Source organism: Pezoporus occidentalis, unplaced genomic scaffold (assembly GCF_034315485.1).
Source record: "Pezoporus occidentalis ecotype Australia unplaced genomic scaffold, CSIRO_AGI_Poc_V1 ctg25, whole genome shotgun sequence".
Classification (NCBI taxonomy): Eukaryota; Metazoa; Chordata; class Aves; order Psittaciformes; family Psittacidae; genus Pezoporus; species Pezoporus occidentalis.
The window spans coordinates 4,857,840-4,883,197 of NW_026914394.1; the positions used below are offsets into that span (position 1 = coordinate 4,857,840).

Here is a 25,358-nt window from a genome sequence, read left to right on the forward strand (position 1 = left end):
ACTGAAAGTCATTACAAGAACCACTGAAGTTAGAGAAACGCCTCTGCAAAGGTGGCTCTGTTTTACAGGGCCAGTACGCAGCCTGGAGTTGAGAGTACTAAACAGATCAAAGCAAATATGCAGAATGATGCTGGGATGAACCTACTGATCAGCTAACTTCTACCCCTTGGTAAAAGGGGATTGTGGGAACAAAGGCTATAAAAGCCCCTGTAATGAGCCTTACAGAAAGTGGCTGTACACTGTAGCTATTTAGCAACCCTGTAAGCCACAAATATGTGGGGCCAACTTCCATCTCCAGTTCTTCCCAGCAAACCCCACACCTACCCAGGCAACAAGAGAGTATTTAAGCTGAGATGTAAAAGTATATATATATGTACACTGGCAGATAACAGATATGGAAACTGTATTATATAAATTTTCCTGTAGCGGTTTCTGTCTCTCGCTCTTATCACTTAAGCAGTAACTACGAAATTGTCAGATATTCCAGCACTATCCAGAAGATAAGCATAGTTTGATAGCTGATGAACTCCTAATGAATATACTGTTAATTGCATAACCTTCCTTCACACTAACTTTTCTGTTCATCAAGGGCAGGATTAAACAGCTTTTCTGCTTTAGAGCATCCTCATAATTAATAATATATTCTTCCCACTTCTAAATATAATCTATAATGAGATGCTTTAAAGAATCCAAACTGCACCTCTCACTAAGTACTTTTGATCAGAAGAAAATGAGCCAGAGTTTGTTCAGACAATGGAACCTGCTTTAACTGCGAGTGTCAGCTTCCCAGTGGGCCCAATCCTTAAACGCAGCCAGCCTACTTCAAACAGGTCACGGCAGCAAAAGCTGCCAAGGGCAAGAAACACCTTCTCTCTAAAACGTAATGTCTCTTTATCTCTGGGGATATTCTGTGCAGATCAGAGATGAAAAGAAGTACATACAGATACACGAGATACAGATAGTATATTTAAGATAGTATATGCAGATATATATACTAGATAACTTCTACTCAGTGATGAATAATTAACTCCCTGAAAACTCTGTCATCAACCTGCCTATCAGGCAGTAAGATAACACTCTGTGCAAAATCTCCCTGATTATGTTTTCCATCCATATGACATGTCCCTTCTCAGAGGTTTCTCCTGGTTTCCATTTCTTGAGGAAAGCCAGATCTCCAAGGATCACAGAACAGCAAAAAGATTTCCTGATACATACGACTGCCTTTGGAGATCTATGAATGATGACTCATAGCTGGTGAGGAGGAAGGAGAGTGGCTCTCCCCTACCCATGAACAAACTATTTCCCTGAACTAAACAAGGGTATTTTTTGCCCTGAAAATTCCTTCCCAGTGTTCAGAATGCCTAGCTCAATTCCCAGATGGAGCACCTCCCCGTGTCACAGCTTACTGTGCTTTACAGTAGCTTGGCCAAATGTCTTTACCTATAAAATGTGCAGCTTCACCATCTGTGTGTATTGGCTGGGAGAACTCCCCAGTTTAAAAGCTACTGGACTGTAAAGATCAGTGGAATGTCTGCACAGCAAAAGGTTGTCTTTCTACATCAACACCCCATTTAACTGACAGCATACCTTTAGGACAAGTATCTATTCTGATGTAAAGCCTTCAGTTGGTAAAGACTGCTGGACAAGTGAGTCCAATTGTTTATTTACCACTACTGTTATGAGCTGCATCTTATCTCTAGTTCTAGCCCTTATCACTAGTTCTCCTATCCAGTTTCGGCTTCTGTTCACTGGATCAAATTATACTGTTTCTTGCTAAGCCAAAGAAACAACTGTGTGATGAAACCTCTTCTCTAAGAAAAAAGGCAACTTTCAACCCTCTCCTCAATAAATCAAGTACCTCTCGAATAAGGTATATTTTTCAACTCTATAATTATGTGAAATTGTAAGATTGTTCACAACCCCTTGACTAATAACCTTTCCACTTTACAGCAGCTATCCATGGTTTTTACCACCTCTCAGTCACCTGTCCCTTGATGCCAAACTTTCCTAGTTCTGGTGCTCCAGATTTTTTATTTGCTAACCTAGTGACTAAATTACTTATTTATATTTATATATTTATATGTATTTGTAATATATATTTATTTGCAAGAATCCAACCCACACAGCAAGCGGGGGGAAAGCTCACAGAAATCTAGTATAACGCACTGGTTCTTAAAGGCTGCTTTGTGGCTTTTTAATGTTTTCAGCAGGAAGACTTTCTTTCCAACTTGGCGTAACCAAAAGAGGTAGAATAGGTCTCTGAGACAAAGTTCAGTGGCCTGTATAGTAGGTAAGATTGCTTCTGGTCTAGATAAAGTAATTTTTATGACTTTCAAGTTGAAAGTACACCTCATTTCCTATGCAGGTCAGCTATAATTTCCTATGCAGCCACTTAAGACTTGAAGGAGCCTGATGCCAGAATTTTAAATAACTTGATGCATTTGCAGTGCCTAACCTTTCCAAAACCTCCTCTGACAATGAGAGAGAGCTGTCTTTGTGTAGGCTTCTCCACCTGCCTAACTGCAGGAGAGAAGACACGCAGAGCTCAAGGGAAAAGGGTATACCAGACTAAGAGCTTCACTGTGAGGGCAAAGCACTGCTCAGCCCTACTTCACACTGAAGAGAAGCAAGAAACCACCATCCCTATCTGCTAACATCAGGGACATGGGGTGACTGGCAAGCACATATGCACCTTCCCTTCATCATCCCACGCCTCGCAGAAAGGTCAGCTATACCACTGTGAGTCAGCAGTATGGGCATCTGTGCCATCCTCCCTGAAGAAAACAGATGCCAGGCTGCTAATCTGCTTTTAGAAAAGGGAAAGGATAGCCTGGCAGAGCTTTTGATCTGTGTCGCAATTACAACCAGCCTTGGAACAACACACACTTCTGATGATCCCAGGCTGGAGCTGATAACAAAGGCTGCCCTGAACCAGTATAACCTTTAAGATGCAAAGGAAATTCTCTTATATTCCCCTTAAAAAGCAACTGTAAGGATGAAAACTGTCTGAATACTTAAAGAATTCTTCATTCTGTTGAGTTAAAAAAAACCAACAACATACCCCCCTGGACTAAACCAAATGACATCTAAAATCAGCAAAATAAAATACCCATCAGCACTGGTGAGACCACACCATGAATCCTGTGTTTAGCTCTGAGCCCCTTCACTACAAAAGAGACATTGAGGTGCTGGAGCAGTTCCAGAGAAAGGCAACAGAGCTGGTGCAGGGCCTGGAGCACAAGTGTGATGAGGAACGGCTGAGGGAGCTAAAGGGAGTTTAGTCTGGAGAAGAGAAGTCTCAGGGGGGCCTTACCACTCTCTACAACTACCTGAAAGAAAGACTGGAGTGAGGAGGTGGCTGATCTCTTCTCCCAGGTAACAAGTGACAGGACAAGAGGAAACGGCCTCAAGCTGCACCAGGGGAGGTTTAGACTGGAGATTAGGAACAATTCCTTCCCCAAAGGGTTCCCAGGCGTTGGAACAGGCTGGCCAGGGCAGTGCTGGAGTCACCGTCCCTGCAAGTGTTCACACACCGTGTAGATGAGGCCCTTAGTGACGCAGTTTAGTGGTGCACTTGACAGTGCTGGAAGAACAGATGGACTTGATGATCTTAAAGGTCTTTTCCAACCTAGCTGATTCTATGATTCTATGACTGTATTTATTGTTTGAAATAACCCCAATAACCTGACTGACTACGCCTGGAGAAACGTGCTCCAAACAATGTCCAAATGTATTACTTGATTACATCAGCCTTTTCAATAAAGGTAGCACATGAAGCCACACAAAAGACCAAAACCAGCCTACAGGTTGCCTCAGCATCCAGTTTCCAGCACTACTTTGAAATATTGCCTAATCTTGACAAGCCAGGGTATACAGAAAAATCAAATGCAAGTTCCATGAACATTATTCAAGAAGTGGTTATAATACTCATTGACTTTCAATCAACAGAACAACCTGACTTGCTCTGTCCAGTATCTGCTGTCTAAGTCCAGTTCATAATACAGTTCTAGCTGCAGCACCTACACACTATGTGATAAGTAGGAGCTCCAGGCACAGCAAATGTTTATAAGGCCGGTTTGTGCATCCATGTATTGGCATACGTCATCCATGGCCGCCATGTGCATTGAATCATCACACTCAAGAACTGCACTCTACTGTTCCTCCTTTGCCTCCTCTCCATCCTCCCATCCAGTCAGTTTTGACCTTTAAAGATCTTTGGGGTTTGGGAAACTGGTTAGGTAATTACTGTACAGAGGAAGCAAGTCAGCACATGTGTGGGTATGAGCTATCAGAATTTTCCTTTGGCTCAGTAGGAGAGAAAACACCTCTTGAAATCCAGAAACATCAGCCCTAGTTCTCATAATATTTGATGAGCAGATAGGGATGTATTTGCTCCTTCTGGGACATATGTTATACAACAGCTTCCAGTGGCAGCTGCTTTACACTCTACGGAAAAAAAAAACACTTCTTCCAAGCCAGGACCACAGGAGATGGATAAAAGAAAAAAGCCAAGTGAAGGAGAAGAATATGCAGAATCATTGTTAGGTTATGAAAAGATAAGAACTGATCCCACAGTTGTGACTTGATTCTGTGTTATCATTGAGCACACTTTTCTGGGGAACCTGAATCCCAGACATTTTAATTTTTTAAACTCTTTTTCCCAATTTGAGAGATCTGTCCTTCATTTATTATATATAACAGGGATTACTCTTTAATTTAAACTAAAACTGGCTAAACATCATTCTACAGCTTCAAGCTATTTGCCTTTGAAATATTTTCACAGTGGCTCTCTCCCTAGTACTTAGAAATCACCATGAATAACTCCTCATAGCTTCTGAAATATATACAAAAAGAAAAGGACTTTGATTTATGTCACTAAATGTAATCACGTCACAGTGTCTCCTAAAGCCAACCTTTAAATACTATCATAAATATTTTATACGGTATGATGAAAATATGATGGGCTTCCAACTCACACAGAAAACACCTCACACACATGGAAACTTCTTGCTCACCAGTCTCTGGAAAGAAACTGTAGTGCAGAATTTAGATACATGTGTGTATGGATAAGCACATTGCAGTAGCCACTACCAGATAAACAGAAAATCTTGCACATTAGGACTCAAACTGTGCTCAGTATTCAGGCCACAAGTGATCTGAGGCCATCAACAGCTTAGATCTCCTACTTTTTTTCTGGTTTTCATTGCAAGCATAACTTAAAAGGATAATCCTGCATTTCAACTAAACCAGGTGTAATGTTTACACCAGCACAGTTTGGCAAAGGAAGGAAAAAGAACAATCAAAATTCTGCTTTTTCTCCATCATCCTGACATACAATACTGCTTAAATGTTTCCCAAGCACGATTACTGGCTCATGAAAAGCAACGAGGGATAGTTCAAAACACACTCAACGATGGAGCATGACTGGTACTGAGACAACATCATGCTGCTATTCTGCAATGATACGCTGACTTCCCGACAAGCCAAAAATCCATGCTCCCAGTCCATCAGCAGCTGGAAGTAGCAACAGTGACCTTTACAACTCAGAACAAGCTACAGCATGCATTAGAACAGCAAGATGCAAAATCTGAGAGCACACGTGGAAGGGATGATCCGTGCCTGAAGGCTGCACAGATTCAAAACTCTCACTTCAACAAACCGAACCAAACCAGAACAACTTGCACACGGATGGTTTTGGAGTTGTTCCTTGAGCTCAGTTTTTGTCAGAGCCTGTGGACCTCATTGCCCCACTAAACTGATGATGCATGTGTGCATGATATTAAAGCATGAGCATGGCCAGATGCCCCCTTCACACTAGCACTACAGAAGTAATGGCTGCAAAAGAAATTGCTTCCTGGAAGCCACTAATTCAGGGCATGCAGCTTAGAAGAAGCTGCCTACACTTAAGAGCCTAAAAAGGTGCATTAGTCTTTTTCAAATGTCCCAGCCCAGAGCCTGTAGACACCTCCCTGTGCACTTCTGAACATCCAGGCTTTACTCCTTACCTACACTTCCTAGAAAAGGGTAACTTCAGAAAAGATAGGTTTCCTGACTGCCAGACCTGCATCTCCACAGCTTTCCTGAGCAATGCCATGCAAGTCCCCTGAGAAACACATTCCAGTTAATCCTATTTCCTACCACTACCTCGGTGTGGAAAGCAGAAGCAGTTGTGCTGCACCACTGGAATGAGGCTCCTGTTTCTTCTACCCCTTCCTTTTTTGCCCTCCTACACCAACTGCTGCTCACCCTGCCCTTTGCATAGAGCATCCTCTCATACTTCTTGCCTGTGTTTTTCCCTCGTTCTCAAATCCATCCTTCACAGGTTACTTTTGCCAAATCTGTAATAATTTTGTTAATAAAACTATGTATCTATGTGTATATATATATGTCAACACTGAAGCTATGCTTGACCTTATTACTATAACCTTTTTTCTGCTCCCGCTATTACTCTGTTTCATCAGTCTTCTTGCTTCATTTGGGTCTGTTCTGATACAAAATCCACTCTGCAAGCCCATGTGTGAGTAACTTCACTGTGGCCACAAGCTCTGCGCTAGAAGGGAGCTGCAGAGGTCCATGCAGAATCCCACTGGTTTCAGCAACACTCGGTTGCAAATGCAATTACTCAATTACAAAGGGAACTGTGAGTGCCATTACAGGACCTATGTTTGATTTGCTTTCCTGAAGCACCTCACACACCTCTTGCTGCTGAAATAACCACCAAGTTTAATCACAGCTTGTAAAGTGCTTGGTGGTTATCGGATAGAAGTGCAATTTACAAGAGGCTCGTAGCAGTGAAGTGCAAAAGGCATTTAAAAATGTGATTTCTAGCATTACCATGTTTTTTTAATCCCTTAAAAGCAGTTCAGTTTGTTGTCTGCCTTGAATACACTGGATCAGGAGCTGTTTCTGCAGGTTTCACATCAGATAAGCAGTTAGGTAATTATGGAAACAGAATGGAACTTTAATTATGAGAAAATCCATAGATTGTTCTATTGTGATCTTCCACAGCACTGCTGTTTCTTCCAAGTGAACATATTGTGCTAGCTGGGAGGAAACCATTGATTAAAATAATCAAAAGCCCTGCTAGAAACTTAGACATGTTTTTCCTTTGTAAAAAACAAAACATTGTATCTGGTTGAGCGATCTGAATTACCTCTTCCACTCCAATTCTTCCTCACTGATAAATTTAATTAAATCTATTATTAGAGGGCGGGTTTTTCCTTCATTACACATAAACTGCACAAAGCTCGGTGTACTCTGGGACACACAGAAGATTAGAAAATTTTACTGACAGGTTTTTATCTTGATTTCCTCCCAGTCGTTTGCACCTGAAGCAACCTGCTTGATTAACCTGCTGTTGCCAAGCATGCCAGCAATGGAGCATTTCGAAGTGAAACATCAGTGGTTGTATGTACAGGTACTTGATAAGCAGAGCAAATTCTCAGCCCCTGCTCTGAAAAGCTGGACTATCATTAGACACACAGTCAGAGAGGTCAGGGTCATGGGGAGGTGTCCATCACTGGAGTTATCCACCATGTCAAGCTGCTAATTGAATAGTCACCACCTCTTCCCCAGACACCAGTGTTCTGTCAGCAGAGAGGGTGCTCTGCAGCTGATGTCAGCCCAGGACAGCCACATACGTGCCAATATTATAGCAGTCTTCCAATACGTAAAGGAGACCTGCAAGAAAGCTATAGAGAGACTTTTTACAATGACATGCAGTAACAAGACAAGGGGGAATGACTTTACACTGAGAGGGGAGATTTAGAGTAGACATTAGGAAGAAATTCTTCCACTATGACGGTGCTGAGGTGCTGGCACAGGGTGCCCAGAGAAGCTGTGGCTGCCCCATCCCTGGCAGTGTTCAAGGCCAGGTTGGATGGGGCTTGGAGCAAGCTGCTCTAGTGGAAGGTGTCCCTGCCCGTGGCAGGGGTTGGAACTGGATGAGCTTTAAGGTCCCTTCCAACTCAAACCATTCTGTGGTTCTATGAATGTTTCAGGGGATATCAGGTCCAGAGGAGTCAGCACTACTTCTGCAGATGCTAAAGTACAAATGAGACTGGGGAGTTCAAGTACAAGTGCGTGTGCTGGCTCCTTCCCTTTCTTTCTCTGACTAAAGAGGCAATTCTGTACCCTGGGCACTGGGAAGGAGTAACACTCACATGCTGCACACTGGGCTCCATCCAGAGCCTGCTGGTTACAAACAACAATGAGAAAACAGCCTCTTCAAAAGTCTCTCAACTGTGGCTAAGAGTCCAGCATCACCCGTGGGGCTCTCTGAGCCTCTGTAGCTGCAGCTGCTCTTTCATCTTCCCTCTTCCCAGGCTCATTTTCTTTCTCTTGTTCACAGAGATTACTCCGATTCCAATCAAAACAGGGAGGAATAAAACCCCACAGAACGCTAGGGGGACAGAATTATACAGAAGATAAAGGAGTCAAGCAGCACTGAGACCATGCCCATTTGTAAGAGAGATTATAGGCACCAAAGTGCTTCTTATCAAAAGGGAAAACAAAGGCACAAAACGTCCCCAGATGAGCAAACATAATGAAACCTGACAAGATGAGTGATAAAAATCATAGAAAGAAAAATTGTGCAGGTCTCCAGGAAACTGACAGAATTTATCATAAAACACTTTTTCCTGCCACCTGAAGTCTGCACCTTCTGTATTTATTTAATTCAAATGAAAAGCTTGGCTAAGTATGTTGCAACATTGGTATTTCACCTTGTCTCTGCCATTATGGTATCTCCTCTCTGTTCTGTCAAAGGGCTGAATACACCAAACAGCATCCAGGGCTTTTTAAAACTTCACACCATAAAGGAAAAATGCAGCGCAGTGTCACACTGCATGAGGCCACCTCCAGCAGCCAGAGCGGCTGGAAGCAAGCCATCCTCCACCATCCCTGGTCACATCTACATGGCCACAAAGGCAATACCCAATGAAGATGCTGCTTTTTCATGCTCGGGTGACAATTGTTCTGAGGTATTAGAGGTATCAGTGAATGAACTGGTGCTCAAAGGGTCCAACAGAACATGAAGAACTCGAGGCAAAAAAAAAGGATTCGGTAGAAAAGCATAGACTTAATAATTTCTAGTATTTCCTCACTCTCACATGTGCAAAAAAGTAAGTCTGAAAAGGCTCTGCTACTATTAAACAATTGTGTTTCTTCAACTCAGAATGAACATTTCACCTTTTATATACATACAAAGAAACCCCACTTGTTTTTTATCTTCAGAAGATGGAATAGGCAGCTTACATAGCAATTTTAATTGAGTATGTTCAGCCTGCTGCACAAGAATAATGGCGAGTAGACCTGTGGCTGAGAAGAAAAGGCCTTCCCCTACCAAATACACCTTTACTTCATTACAAATACCCCTGCTGGTTCACAAACCTCAGCTCCAAGTTTGACACCTGCAACATGTCTACAGGCAGGAACTGAAGCAGAAACATATAAATTCTAGCAGAATTCAGTATGTTTATTGCCATTTCTCATTCACATTCCACACAGGGCCAATATACCTGCTGAAATGCTGGAATATCACACCAGTATTTTTTGTGTGTGTGCACGTGTGCGTTTCTAAATACACATGTATAATTCCTCCCATATAAATGCACACACAATGGCTAGAGATGCAATCACTGTTTGTCAAACATGCTAGACATGCTTCTCCCTGTACAAAAAAGCCCCAACAAAACGGGAGAAGCACGGTTATGTTTGTGCTAAAATGACTGGTGTTTGCTACCTCTATGCCAAAACAGAGAATTCACAGTCTTCATACAATAACTTGTGTCTCGTACAACAGTACACTTGGAGAACTCAAGTGACATGGTAAGATGACTACCCTAGCAGTGTAAGCCAGGAAAATGATACAATAACTGGCATGAGTCCATTCTTACGGGAACGTGTAAGCATGTGCAGTCTAACAAAGCTACTAAGCGAAGCCCTCTGTATTTTAATGCAAAGGATTACCATGTTTTAATATGTTAAAATACAAAACAGAAAGGGTGAGCTGAAATCTGTCACTTCAAATACAGCCACTGAATACAGTGTAACTAGGAAGGAAGCTAGAAGCTAAAGCAAAGCCCTGATTGAGGCTCTCAGCAGCTATGGAAGCTTATTGCATCCCACAGATGCACAGGGTGAAGATCTAAGCAACCCTGAGATGTGCAGACAGTGCTGTCAGTGACTGTGCCTCACCCCAAAGCACAGTCTGACTGAAAGCATTTCAGAGAATTGGAAATCTCCAGTGCAAGGTTTAAGTTACAAAGCATGCAGAGACTGCAAATTAAATCAGTCTTAATCATGATCCTAATCCTCAAGGAAGCAGGATGGAGTGTCACGAGACCCTTCTTGAAACCTCAAGTGATTTCAGTGGGAGTTTGTCCAGAACGAAAACATGATCCTACAACTGTAGAAATGGAGAAAGAGAGGAAAAATAACTACCAAGGAAAAGGTGGTGGAACCAGGAATCACAGCTTCAACATACGATTCATTACAATACTAAATTACAGAAGCTGTTTAGATGTGAAGAATGTTAAAATTGTCATTTGATGTTCACCAGTTTTCCTCACACCATAATTCACCCATTTAAGAAAGAAGGTTTGCTTTCTGTGCTCTTGCAGTGCAATAGTGCTTCACTCAGTACCAAATTGTTGTTGCCTTTGATTCCAGGAATTATCCCCTTTTGATTTCCCCCCTCCCCAACAAACAAGCAAAATACACACAGACAAATCAGGTAACATGAATTTCACAGAGCAAACAGCGAGAGAAAGGCAAAACCAAAAGCACCAGCCAATGAAGAGCTGCTTGTGATTCCTGAAAACCTCTTCAGTTTTTACTAGCTCAATATTTATAGCCAGTAAATAATTACACGTACAAGAGCTTCACATGCTCAACTTCCATTTTCCAGCTATCCTCTGCTACTAAAATAACAGCAAGATTAATTATAGCCATAAAAAGGCAGCATCAAACCCTATTACGACCGTTTCTGTTTATGAACTGCATGCACGCATTACACCAACAGGAAAAATATTTAATTGCAGTGTCTAAATCTCTCTAGCAGTCAAATAGCAACAGCTCTAAGTGGGAATGGGAACGGGAGCACTGCAAATGTCAAAGCTTGCAATGCTACATGAACAAGTGACTTTCTCACAAGGCAACACTACTTGGGAAAAGAACAATAAAAACATCAGAGAAGAGCCCATAGGTATTTTCTATTGGTTTTCCTTTAGGACTCAGCCCTCTGAAGAGATCCTCTGAGATACAAGCTCTGAACACCTTCCCTTCAAGGAAAAACACATTTTCTTTTGAACAGGTGTGACTTAAAACTCTAGCACCAGCAGAACTGGAGCACAACCATTACAAACCTTAAATTCATTTACATCTGTAGGTAAGTAAATTGCTGAGATCACCAAAGCCATGTAATCATCAAAAAGGAGATGTAATTCACTGCCCAAGAGCCACAGATAAAGTTATCCTACTACTAGGGATAAACAGCTTGGCTTTGAGTTTGCTGTATTTCCTTTGATGTAAAAGGATAATTTCACACTTCAAGAAAAGGAACAGGATGCAGGAAAAACCATATTTGGTTCCTTACCCTGACAAAGCCTTCTTGTGTTAATCCCTACAGTTCTGTGCCCTTCGGGATATTGAGGTCAACTTGGGGTTGTCCATAAGGACACAGCTAGAGGCATTCAAAGCAATTACACTAGGCAAGGAACCAGAGGCACTTGGGAAGCAAGTGTACAGTGGCTGAGCCAGGATGATTAAACCAGCAGTGAAGGAGCATATCTGAGAATTTGAAGAGTTATAGACATTCAGGATAAAAAGGACTTTCAAAACTCTGCATGGAACTATAAGCCAGGATCCACAGGGAACTACTAGTCTGCTAACAGGCCTCAACAGGTCTCTGTCCATTCTCTAGTGTAGTGTTAAACGCTCCCATGCAAAGGAGTTTTCTAGAGCCTGGCACTCTCTGCTAAGTAAACCTGGAAGCTAGAGCACAATAAAGACAAAAATGAGTTAGTTTTTTTAAGTTATATTTTGGATGTGGTGAAACATTGACAGAGGTGAGTGAACACTGCAAAACCTGCATCCTAGTTGTCAAACTGTGTCATTGAACAAGACAAAACTGTATCCTGGAGAGGCTGAGGGTACAATACTGGTACAGCCATCAGAAGAGAAGGCTAAAGGAAGATTCTATTGCTGCCTTCAACTACAAAATGGGAGGGACTAGGAATGATGGAGCCAGACTGTTCTCAGAGCTGCACAGTGACAGGATGGGAGGTGACAGACACGTGCTGCAACAAAGGAAAGTCTGGTAATGGTGATTCTTTTTCATTAGTAAGAGTGGTTAAACATGAAGACAGGGGTCCCCTCTGAGCAGGGGATTGGACTAAATGACCCCAGGGGTCCTGCCTATCCTAAATTATCCCATGACTTCATGGAGAGATGATCTTGGCTCTTTTAATTTTATTCTGTCTCAATACATTGGGTCACTTTGACAAATCAAAGTTTTCACCATTAGCCCTACAAACCAGCCTGGGCATCTGGAAAATGAGGCTGCCTCTTTTGTGCCTTGTCACTGGGAGGATCCTGTAGCTGTGGAAATGCTTCCTCACCCTGTATCTTGTCCTTTGTTTTACAGATGTTTTACAGCAGTCCCCAGCTGCTATAATTCAGCAGTGATCCCAACAGGTCACCAGGGACAGTGACAACACTTAAGCTGCTGTATTTAATGCTAGCAATAGCCAGTTAGCATAGAAGGAGTGTTGTCAAAATGCATACCTGTATGTCTGACATTACCATCACCTTAGTCAATTGCCTGAATTATCTGTAAGAAATTAACCCAACAGAACAATCAGAATGCGTTCTACTGCATTTACAATCCCCCACCATCATATCACATATGTACAAACAGATCTGCTCTTCATGTTGGGAAAAAAAACCCCACACCAAAACAACAAGGCAAAAAAATCCTCTTTGTTACAGCCCCAGGTCCTACAGCTTGATTTGACCTAGTTTTTGATTTTGCTGCTTGAAGTTCAAGGGCCAGTGTATGTGATGCCCTGAATGAGACAGTCCGTCCTTCTGCAGGATAAATTCTCCAGGGGCAGGGAATAAGGGAATAGTATATTAAGTCACTTTCCACAAACACACAGTAATGTCACCAAACTCAGTCATGCAGGAGATCCGTATCAAAGAAGAGTAACAGAGATGTAATATCCGTAGGGGTGAACGCAGAGCTAGGACAGAACTGTGCATTTGGGGGTGAACAATACCATCATCACCACCAATAATTACAGAATTTTGCATTTGGGCAACTTAACAGACAAAGAGGCCAGACCTGATCACCACAGTGAGAGCTCAGCATACACAGCAGCAGCACACGAAGCGCCTAAAACCATGGAAGATACCCATTAAAAATATAACTGTCAAGTTTGGCTACATCTCCCTGAACAACTCGTGACATGCACTACAAAATAAAAACGAACTGGTACTGTATTTCAAACCAACGCTCAGGGTTTGATTTTATATCCCATCTCCATTTAAAAATCTATTTCCAGGACTGCTGCAAACCACCCTATTAAAGGCAATACAAATTCAGGTTTCCCCTTCCCTTTCCCCTCCTTGTAACACCCTATTATACCTTCCTGTATAATAATTTCTGCTCTTAACTAGGAGAATGTCACATATCTGATAGAGAAATAAGTGGTGAGTTTATGCTGCCTGCATTCCTCCATCTCATTATATATACAGTGTCCTAAGGCAAGAGTTTGCCAGCTTAGATTTTCACTTGCTCCATCCCTTTAATTTGTGTTCCCATCAGTGCTGTTACTGTTTGCTAGCGTTTGTTTTTATTCTTCTCTAGAGATATTTTTTGTTTAAGTCTCTGGTTAAATAAGCAAAATACTTCAGAGGGAAATTTAACATTTCCTTCTTGTAAAAACCAGAATGATTCAGTACCTGTGCTGGAACAGCATTAGGTGGGTAACATTCATTTTGCTGGAGGTCTTTTTTAGCTCAGTGAGAAAATGACTTCCCTTCCCCCTCTCTCAGCTTGAAGAAACTAGATAGGGAAAGGTGAGGAATCTTTTCATATGCATAAGCAATGCCTGTGTATATCAGCAGTAGCTGCACTACAGCTCCAGGGTGATCACCAAGCCATGCTGGATTGCTCTTACTGAGAGCAATGAAGAATAAGGCCAGGGCTCTAGCTATGGTGGGCTCTCCAATGACAGAGTACATGTAGGCTACTAAAAACCTCCTGCAGTTGCCAGAGGCCTGCTGCTGCATAACCCCTTGCAGCAAACAGTTATCAGTCAGCATCTGAGCCTACTCTGAGGTCAAAAATATGCCTGTATCCCAAAACAGCTGCTGGTGAGGTACGTGTGAGCTGCAGGCGTTGGGCTGACAGAGGCACTAACTCGACTCCCACTACTTCCAGATACTTGGCTATCCTTTTAAACGATCTGTGGGGAGCTCCTTGCATGCTAACAAGCTGGCACGGGGAAGATGAAATCCATGCTTGGTTCAGAGCACCTTCCAGCAGCAGCAGTTCTGCACCCACAAGGCTCTCCCTCTTGGCGGGCAGGGAGTAGCAGCAATGGCTGATGTCAAACGGGAGGACAAGCCTGCCTCTTCTCTTCCTGGCATGTATCCTGCAAGGCCAATGTTGTTCATTTGCTTTGTGTACCAGCAGCCAACTGCTCCCTAATAGAGGCCTAGTACAGGCAATTGCTGAATCTATAGAGGCTTTGTGATGGAAGATGAGGCTGAAAGCTGGCAGGGCCAAGTACGAACTCTTCCCCTTCCCCACCAGCAGCACCACTGCAGCACAGATAAATGGTGGTTTTTTGTTCCTCTCACCCACAATCCTATTTCTTTTCATTTATTTTCTCAAAATAACTTTCTTCTCTTCAATATTAAATTCCTCCTCCCTCTTCTCCCACCCCAGCTCCAATCAACACAACTTCTTGAATGATAAAATCAGTCCCCTCCACCTCATGTAGATAGCACTAATTTCTGAGTTCACATGGTTTTGCTTCTCTTTAGGGGCTCATTCTCCTTCCACACAGAAACAAAAACCATAACAAAACACAGCTACCCCCCCAGACTAACAGTATTTCTGATGATGACCCCAGAGAGAGCAGATCCAGCCCACAAGATGCCGCTGAATAGATCAGCTCACAGAAGAGGGGGACACATTTCTTTGAAACCTTAATAGAAATTAAATGAGACAAAATAAATTCAGCAGCCAGATAATAGCACTGAAAAACTGACAGATGGCAGAACACTGAGGTTTAGCGGTGACACTCAGATGCTACATGAATAATTCACTTGGGCCAACCTATGGATATGAGAGTATGTTTAGATTAAGGATCTGGCTCAAAGAAAAAGGAGTAAATGTAAGCATTTTCTTACCAAAAACAATTTCAAACCAAAAGCCTGGATAACCATCTTCTCCAAAATGAGCCCATCCTAGAAATTAATCAACCTTTAGCTAGTACCAAAACTCACAACAGGGAGAAGTCCTATAGACCTCATCAGTTGAGCATTCAGTTGAACTTGAAACATCCCCTTACGCTGCCACTCTCAGCCACATTCAGTGGCTTGAGGAACGTGCAGGCTACAAAAATAAACCAAAAATTTCATGAACAGCAGAAAATGGCCCACACATCCAGGCCCATGAGAAGTCAGGCAGCTGTGATGCTGCCTCACCTACCCGATGGGAGAGAGATCACACTGTCCTCGACACCAGGGGACGGATAACAGCCCTAGTGAGGATATTATTAGGTACAAAGCTGCGTAACTTCAGTGATGTGGGAAACAGGAAAAGCCAAATAATGTTCAGGCTTTGCAGCAGGGTTATTAAAAAACTATAAACTGTTACTTTTAACTGAGCATTAGAGGTGGGGACACAACACCTCTGACTACCACCAAGAGAGCACAACATGTATTTAAAAAGCACACCACAAGAGCATTCAGAAAATAAAAAGCCATTTAGCAGGTGCCTGAGAGGCTGAGAGGAACTGCCTTGTTTTCATCACATTCTGAGATGGAAATACTCCTAAAAATGCAACAGTCAGCATTATCAGTGCTCTTAACCTCCCTTGTTTGAAAGGACTATGGACAGTGTCCCAGTGTTGTATTAACAGAGAAATAACCCTAGGTCCTGGCAGAGATGCTGGCAAGTATGTGGCCTGTCTGAAAAAAATTGATTTTATAAAGCAGTTTGATCTTGCCAGAGGTAAGAAATCTCTGTTTCCCAACCTGCCCATTTCCTAAGCAAACTGCAGCGCAGGCTCCTCCAAAGGGCTGTGCAGGAAAACCAAACAGTCATGGGGGCCTGCAGTCATTCCTCGGCCACAGGGAAAAAGTTCAGCCTTGTTTTCATCAGGGAGAAACAAAATGGGACTGGAAGGAGAAACCGTACAGGAATATCCAACTACACATATTACCTCTCACTACATTTTCTGTCTACCGTTACTGCCTCTCTTTGCCCTTAACTAACATTTTACACACACAAAGAGCTAGGCCTTTTACATTAAGGGTACAAATTAAAGCAAAGCCTAACACCCCAGTTTCTTGTGTAATAGCCTACCAGGTTTACAGCTCACTACTGTCTTGACCAGTGTAGCTGAAGTCTTACAGACAGACATATGTGAATTATAACCCCACAACCAGCACTGTGCTTATATATTACCAAGTTGATTCTGTTTCCCCACAGAGCAGATAAGATCAGCCTTTGAGATGACACATACAAGACACAAAACATCTGGAAAGAATGTCCGGAGCATGCAAATTAAAGCCTATAGCTATCAACAGTTGTAAGATTAAAACTACGTGATCTTCATGGGATTAAGTGTGAACTTCAGATCTGAATAATCCTATAAAACAAGTAAAGTTCCAAAATTCTACTTGCAGATATTTTTAAGATTTGCAGGCAAGCTTTTAACTGGTACAGACAGAAACTTGTGAGCTAGCCACAAGTCAAGACACAGGCTTGTATCAACTCTCATGTGAACATCGAGATATGAGTTCATGCATCTTTTCAATAACTAAGTTTTAAACATAGAGTGAATCATAGGATGGTTTGGGTTAGAAGGGACCTTAAAGCTCATCCAGTTCCAACCCCCTGTCACTGGCAGGGACACCTTCCACTAGACCAGGTTGCTCCAAGCCCCTGTGTCCAACCTGGCCTTGAACACTGCCAGGGATGGGACAGCCACAGCTTCTCCTGTGCCAGCGTCAGGGAAGAACTTCTGATAAGAGCTCATCTCAATCTCCCCTCTTTCAGTTTAAGTCATTCCCCCTTATCCTGTCCCTACAGGCCCTTGTAAAACATCCCTCTCCAGCTTTCTTGTCAGCCTCTTTAGATACTGGAAGCTGCTGTAAGATCTCCCTGGAGACTCCCAGAGAGCCCCATGTCCACAGAGGATGAAATAAGGGGGGGGGGCGAACAGAAGATGAAACAGCTACAAAAGGAAAGGAAGATGAGTCAGTGGTCTCAGCATTGAAGAGGCCTACACACAGTTCATGCTATGGCCTCTGATGAGAGATTTAGACAATGACTGCAGAGAATGGAACTGCTTATTTATTCAGCCCCCCTCCAGACAATCAGGTAGTGGAAGTAACATTAATAAGATGGCTTTTGACTAAGAAGGATGCCGGGTGAAAGACCAACAAATATAGAACATAAATATGTTAATGTAGTTACTGAAGCGATTTTTTTTTCCTGTAGCCTGTATACAGCTGCAAAAATGACTCTATTTTATGCAAGAGAAGCACATTCATCTTCCTTAATTAGGGGGAAAGCAGGACTAGTACTAGGCTTAAAAATGAAAGTATGGTTAATTTTTAAGTCCTTTATGTGCCCTGTTCTGGTGAAATCCAATAAAATACTTCCTCCAACACTCTTGAGACTCATGGGAATATATTTGTGAAGTATAGAATGCCTTATACTAGTTCCTTGGCCTGCCCAAGAACAAATCCGCAGGCATAAGTAAGCACACAAATAGAAGTCTGCATATTAGTTAGTGTTTTCATTAAAATACCCCTGGGATTCCCTTCAACTCAACATCAGACAATCCTTCACAGTCCTAGAACAACGGAGCACAAATGGATCTCCTCAGAGAGTCAAAAGAACAAGACTATATGTGCTACATGAAAATGAAGCATATTCTTTTACTTACTGAATCAATGGGGTTTTAAAAGGTGTTACCTGCAGTTAACATCTGTCATACTTATTCTCAGTTTTAGTTATTTTACATCATCTTTCATCTGCTACTTTCTTCTTCATTTGTTCTCAGAGGCAAAAACAACTAAAATTGAGCAATGTTCTAACATTGCAAAGTTCCTCTCTTATGACAGAAGCGCTGTCTGCAGTGATGTCCTGGGTTCAGCAGTAGCAGTCATTTTTCCCCTTCTTGGTAGCTGGTGCAGTGCAGTGTTTTGACTTTCAGCTCGGGAACAGAGCTGATAACAAGCGATGTTTTGGTTTGGCCAAGGACTTTGTGAGCCTCATGCTCTGCCAGGGAGGAGGGGAAGCCAGGAGGAAGCAGAGACAGGACACCTGACCCAAACTGACCAAAGAGGTATTCCATACCACAGCACGTCATGCCCAGGATGTAATTGGGAGTGAGCCGGAAGGGCTGGGAGACGGCAGGGTTGGAGGAGGTATCGGTCAGAGCTTGGTCGGGCTTGGGGGGCGAGTTATCGGTAGGCTGGTGGTGAGATGATGTATTCTCTTCCCTTGTTATTTCCTTTATCATTATTATCATTGGTGGTAGCAGTAGTGATCTGTGTTATACCTTAGTTACTAAACTGTTCTTATCTCAACCCGTGGGAGTTGCATTCTTTTTGATTCTCTTCTCCGTCCCTCCGAGAGCAGGGGGAGGGCAAGAAAAGGGGGGGAAGTGAGTGAACGAGTTACCTGACTGGGTTTAAACCACGACAGTTCTTTTTGGTGCCCAACGTGGGGCACGAAGGGTTGAGATAACGACAGATCTGACCAGATTAATAGTCACTCATCACAATGACGATTTATTGGCTCTCAGAGTTGTTTCTCTTGATCTCACAGCTTCAGAATGTTGTAACTTACGTAGAGCCGGTATTTGCTGTGGTAGTGTTTATCAAGTATGGGGCTTGGGCTAAGGTTCTTGTCTCACTGTGCTTTATGGCAATGGCTTGTAATACGGACGGGCTCCAGCAGCAGGGCGGGACGGACGTGGCCGTGGACTTGTACCTGGCCGTCCGGCTGCTCTTCACCGTCCTGGCCCTCACCCTACTCTCCATCTTCGTGAGGCTGCGGGGAGCCGAGGGGAGCGGCCCCGGGAGCCGGCGGCAGCCGAACCGGCCCGGGAGAGCGGCCCGGGGGACCGAGCGGCGGCGGGAGCGGGGCCGGAGGCCGCGAGGGGACGGCTGCCGGTGGAGGAGGTCGGGGCGGTCGAGGAGAGGAAGGAAGCGGCTGCAGAGCAGCGGGAGAAGGCGGCGGAGGAGCCGAGCCCCGCGGAGGAGCCGAGCCCCGCGACGGCCGAGAGCGTTTCCCGGAAGCCGCCCGCCGAGCCCCAGGAGGATGCAGGAGACCACGCAGCATTTCCCAGCAAGGCAGAGGAGGAAGAGCTGGACTCAGGAAAAGAGAAGCTGGTGGTGGGAGAGCCGGCAAGCACAGCAGCTACACCAGCCCCAGTGACAAGTACAGCAGCATCAGTTGAGAGTTCTGAGGGTTTTGAATGGCCTTTGGGTATCCTTGGGACCTGCCTGCTGATTGTGATGGGGATCAGCATGTTGGCACACACACAGGCTGTGTTCTACCCACGACCATTTTGTCTGATCTCAAAAGTTAAGCAGAGTCAGGTTTGGGTCTTGTCTGGGGTTAGACAAGGATATGGGGGGACCAAGAGGTTTTCCCCAAGGCTGGACAGCCAGGAGTGGCAGGGTGTGTGGGACAGTATGGGCAAGTATCTAGTCCACTGGGCCCCTCCAGTGCTTTGGAAGCGTCGGAGATGGAAGGCAGCTGTATGGAGTCCCCAGCAACAAGCTGCAGAAACTGCTTAAGGGGACAGTGAATTATTTTAAGCCTGGTGGGCCCATGGCACTTCAGGCCATCAGAGCAGAGATGCAACACAGAGATGGACTCATGATCAAGGGGTGGACCTAGCAATGGACACTATTGCCCAGGTTATTCACGAGTGTGAGCACTGCACACAGTCTCTCCTGCTCTGGAAGACTGTTACAAGAGATGGAGCCTGACATCATGGACCAGATGGACTCAGCAGCTTTATAGGGACTGGTCCATGCACTAAGATAAGAGTGCACTGAGATAAGAGTGATGGTATATTGAAAATGTGGGATCTGAGCATGACGTGAATGGTATGGAATAAGGGGTGGATAATGTCCTGGGTTCAGCAGTAGCAGTCATTTTTCCCCTTCTTGGTAGCTGGTGCAGTGCAGTGTTTTGACTTTCAGCTCGGGAACAGAGCTGATAACAAGCGATGTTTTGGTTTGGCCAAGGACTTTGTGAGCCTCATGCTCTGCCAGGGAGGAGGGGAAGCCAGGAGGAAGCAGAGACAGGACACCTGACCCAAACTGACCAAAGAGGTATTCCATACCACAGCACGTCATGCCCAGGATGTAATTGGGAGTGAGCCGGAAGGGCTGGGAGACGGCAGGGTTGGAGGAGGTATCGGTCAGAGCTTGGTCGGGCTTGGGGGGCGAGTTATCGGTAGGCTGGTGGTGAGATGATGTATTCTCTTCCCTTGTTATTTCCTTTATCATTATTATCATTGGTGGTAGCAGTAGTGATCTGTGTTATACCTTAGTTACTAAACTGTTCTTATCTCAACCCGTGGGAGTTGCATTCTTTTTGATTCTCTTCTCCGTCCCTCCGAGAGCAGGGGGAGGGCAAGAAAAGGGGGGGAAGTGAGTGAACGAGTTACCTGACTGGGTTTAAACCACGACAAGTGATGATAAATCCCAGTATGCTACGACGCAGAACACTACAAATTTGAGATTCCAAAAGGCCTCATCCCAGTTGACTGCGAATCTTTACGCACTTCTGCTGATCACGAGCGCTACAACCAGATAAACTTAACAGCGCCAAAGATGTTTTGAACCCTGTTACAGATACACATAGTAGATAGTGCTGCCTGTATCACAGCCTGGAAAACTCGTACACTTTTTAAGTTTGGAAACCATGTGATTTGAATGACCTGAATCTTGTGTCTTTCATTTCTGTTCTAATAGAAGCAGAAGTTGACAGATCCTCCTGTAAGTGCTGGGAATAACACCTCCAGTTTCTCTCTGTTTTGATGAGAGAACATGTCTGAGAAGTGATGGTGTATGTACCACCACTTTTCTGTTCTACTCACTGCATGCTGCTTCTGATTCATCTGACCCATCAGGACATTCTTCTTCACCATCGCATTTCCACCTGGCTGGGATGCAGTGGCCGTTGTCACAAGTGAAATCTGACTCAGCACAAGTTTTCTTTGCTGCAAGGGAAAATAAAATACGTTACTTGGCATGAATATACGCAGTGCAGAAGAGCTCCATTGCACCCAACCCCATAAAGGACAATACAGATTGCTCTGTATTAAGAAGATTCATTTCGCATTCAACATTGATTCTTCATGACAGAGTCCAACAGGTACCAAAGACGGGCACTCGTTCTTGCTAGAACTCTTACTCCTCCATTATTTAACATGGACTCAGTCCTTACGTCTTTTTCCAGACATTCAAAAATCAAAGATATTCTTTTTCAAAACAATTTTCTAAAGCTTTTGCTACAAAAGGACTGCTGCCTACATGGAACTGAAAGTGTGCTGCATAATTTACACAGGTAAGACAGCCAACTCTCACCTTTGGAGTACTATAGCCTAAATAATAATGTTTTTATCTGTGCAATCTATTTGTGGCTTTGAAGTACATCTGTCACCATAGTAGATGATCACAGAGCACTCCTCCAAACACTAAAAATTGTTTCATTAAATGTCAACCACTCCACACTCTTTGCTTTGTTTGCATTAATCTAGGGCTTGAAAAAGATGCAAGACATGAGCTCAAGCTATTGATTGATCTACTTCTCTGTGTCAGTGGTGCAGCACCACCAATGCCCTGTAATACTAGTCAGCATCTTTCCACTGCAGCAAAATAAAGCTGCCTACAGATATCTGGTCTCTTCAGCCCATGGCCTCCGTGTCAGTGCTCACCAATCAGTCACTGCTCTTGCAATGGTGACTTCAGTAGATTTTCTGCTAGCAACTGGATTGAACAGCCATGCCTTGAGAGTCATGAGCAATGGCTCAGGCTCAGTGTTACCACTTGTGAAGTGCAGGACTCTGTGGCTAACTGGTATCCACCTTTGTTGGTGACCAATTGACCTGGGAATTGTTGGCAGTGAGAACAACTGTTTCTCCCCTCTGCAAAGCTGCTCACAACCTAATAGGATCACAGGAAAATTCAGGTAGTAAAGGATCTCAGAAGGTCAAGTCCGACCTCCTGCTCAAGACAAGGTCAGCTCCGAGGTCAGACTGGGTTACTCTGTGTTTTATCCAGCCTGATCTAAATCACCCCAAGATGGAGACAGCACAACCTTGCTGGGCAATGTGCTTGCCTGCCCTCGTGGTGAGGTTTGGGCTTTGTAGCTATTCCCTGATATAAGCCATGTGCACACATGATTCCTACATCAGTATTTCTTTCAGCAAACATTTTCAAAGCATTAAACACCACAAATAAGCCTCTAGGAATTGATCTTTTATTCTCCTTTCTTTTTTTTCTTAGATGAGCTGCTGTCAGGGAGGGAACACACTAAATATCATTCATGAGCCTACACAGGAAACAGAAGCATCACTGTGTGAGGCATGGGAAATGTCTACATGGCCAGAACCAAGTACTCCCTTTCTAGTACACAAAACATACAGCTTCCCTGAACAGGCACCCAGCAGAAAAACACTGCAAAGCATCACTAAGCGGCTGTACCATCTCTTAGGATGCACTTTACAAAGAGAACATACATTTACCCCACTTCTGTTGCTGAATGAGCCAGACTCTGGGGAGGGGGAGAAGACAATTTTCAGGTATTCAGAACCAGATATGAACAAATACAGGAAGAAAACCCAACCCCATATAGGCCAAGAGTTTTACAGGAGACCAGTCATACTAAGAATCCAGTCATTGCAAAGACATTGCACATCCGTTATCAGGGGGAAAAGACTTTCCTCTTGAACATCTCTTGTTAGAAACCCAAAACTTGTGAAACCAGCTATGATGCATCATTTTTGGTGTATTTAATGCAAATCTGGTTTCATTAGTTTGTTGTACTTAAAAGTCAGAAACTCTGACCAGATACTGATGGGATATGCATGTATAACTGAAGTTGGAGCACTGTGAAACTGAGTGGGTAAAGCATTAGCATCTGTTCTCAGGGGATTGTTAGGGCAACTACAAATGAAACAATCACATCTTCATCTGGACAGCAGAGACCAGTATAATAATGGAGACATAAGAAGCTTAATTTTGAAAGTGTATTTAGTTTTATACTAGCTCTTTCAATGTCCTAATGTCTTCTTTTTTTTTCCACAGGAAAACCAGGTTTTGACTTAGTCTTTAAAGATCAAACCAGCTACTTTTCCACCTCAATATAAACCTCCTCCTTTTCCATCAGTCCAGGACTGATCCCTGTTATTTCTGGGACACGTGGATACAAGCACAAGTGAGGGGGTCAGCCACAGAGAGGAGCGTCGGGGCATCCCCTTCACCACGGCCAACCTGCTCGCAGCAGATGGTGGCACTGATTGCTTTGTTCCCCGGACACTGCTCCTCAGCAGCACAATTAATAGATTGCCAGGATTCACAAAAGGGGGAGAGCAGCATCACTGCCAGTCCCAGGGAGCCCTTTGGAAGGTGTTAACGTGTTCCCCCAGTGCGGCTCCTCTTTGCTAAATGAAGCTGGGCACAAACCACTCCTCAGCAGTGGCTGAGATGGAGAGTCTTATCCCCGTCTGCAAGCCCACCTGAAGTCCAACAGCCCTGTGCCAGAGAAATAAGCAGGATACAAATGCATTTGGTCCTTTGTTTGAATCTAAGTTGTCTAATTTCTAAATGGAACAGGATTAAAGGAGGTGGAGCTCAAACCTCTGATTACTATACTTACTTCTACAATTATTATTTTTACTCTTTTTCTTATTTTATGTATTATATTTCATTTGCTACTCTTTTTTACTACTGTTACTCTCCAAACACTGGGGCATGGCCGTGCAGACTGTCTTAATCCAAATAAACTCTGCTTTATGTTGCAATCTGCGAGACCACTGATGCACTGTCTCATTTCTCACCTCTAATACAAGACTGCAATCACTTTATTTCCAACCAGATTCACCTTCTGGCACTCAGTCGTCATGTCTCTGGGATCACAACACAGGCAGGGAGCAGTTAATTAAAATATCAGCTCTCTGTCTTTTTCCTCCTTTTGCTGTTTCAAGTCTGATACCGTTTTCTATTAATCTCCCATGTTATACACCTTTCTTCTATCAATTCCCTATTGAAATTTCATTGAGGCTCACACAGTAAACTGGCAGTGGTACAATAAGATATAAAATAAATAACTACATCCCTTTTAGACAATGGGGAGGACACAGGTTCATTTTATAGTTTCACCTGGCTCAGAAATAGCCAAGCAAAATTAATTGTTCCCCTGAGATCCATTTCCTTTGCTGCAAGCAGCCCAGGCAGCTCCGTTCCCATGTCTCTTCCCAATGAACATAAACAAACAAGAGCCAGCAGTCACAGCATCCCTGTGCCTCTGCTCCTCAGTGGGTGGGGGGCAAACTTGATACCTGGAACAAGAAAAGAGGCGGCTACTGAAGCGTACACAGAGCCTTTCATCTTCTCCCCTGCTCAGATGTGGAGAGCGACACCAAAGAGACTGCCTTTCTTTTGACTCTTGTTTGATTTGCCTATGGTACCTGCTTTTTCCTTTCTCACATCTGCAGCTGGACAGATACGTTGGGAACTCCAGGACGGAAGTCAGTGCCTGTGCGAACATGGACTTTCCAAAGGAAGGCTTGGTCAAAGGAAGTCCTTCCTGCTTCTCTTCACCCAGGAAGAAAGTCAAGGATGGGGAAAAAAGGGTTCAGCTTTATCCTGCCATGACAGAAAAATACCCCAGCATGCTGAATGTTAACTGAACTGCATCAAACCAACAGTCCCTCATTCTGCAAAACATCCTTTTCCTTTCATTACTCACATCCCTTTACCCTGAAGCTGCAACTGAGGATTTAGGTTTGTCCCTGCAGCAAATTAAACGCAGAGGTCCCAGGGTGACTGGTTTAGAATATGAACATTTAGAGAGGGAATTC

At 43.7% G+C, this 25,358-nt stretch overlaps 1 protein-coding gene across 3 annotated transcripts in view; it reads right to left on the reverse strand.

Annotated features, from left to right (window-relative positions):
• LRP8 (LDL receptor related protein 8) overlaps positions 1–25,358 on the reverse strand; it is a 197,525-nt gene that overhangs the window by 56,168 nt on the left and 115,999 nt on the right. For all 3 annotated transcript variants that reach the window (XM_062623188.1, XM_062623187.1, XM_062623189.1), the window contains one exon: positions 21,372–21,494. In XM_062623188.1, the coding sequence (XP_062479172.1) occupies positions 21,372–21,494 (123 nt within the window). The remainder of the gene's footprint in view (positions 1–21,371; positions 21,495–25,358) is intronic.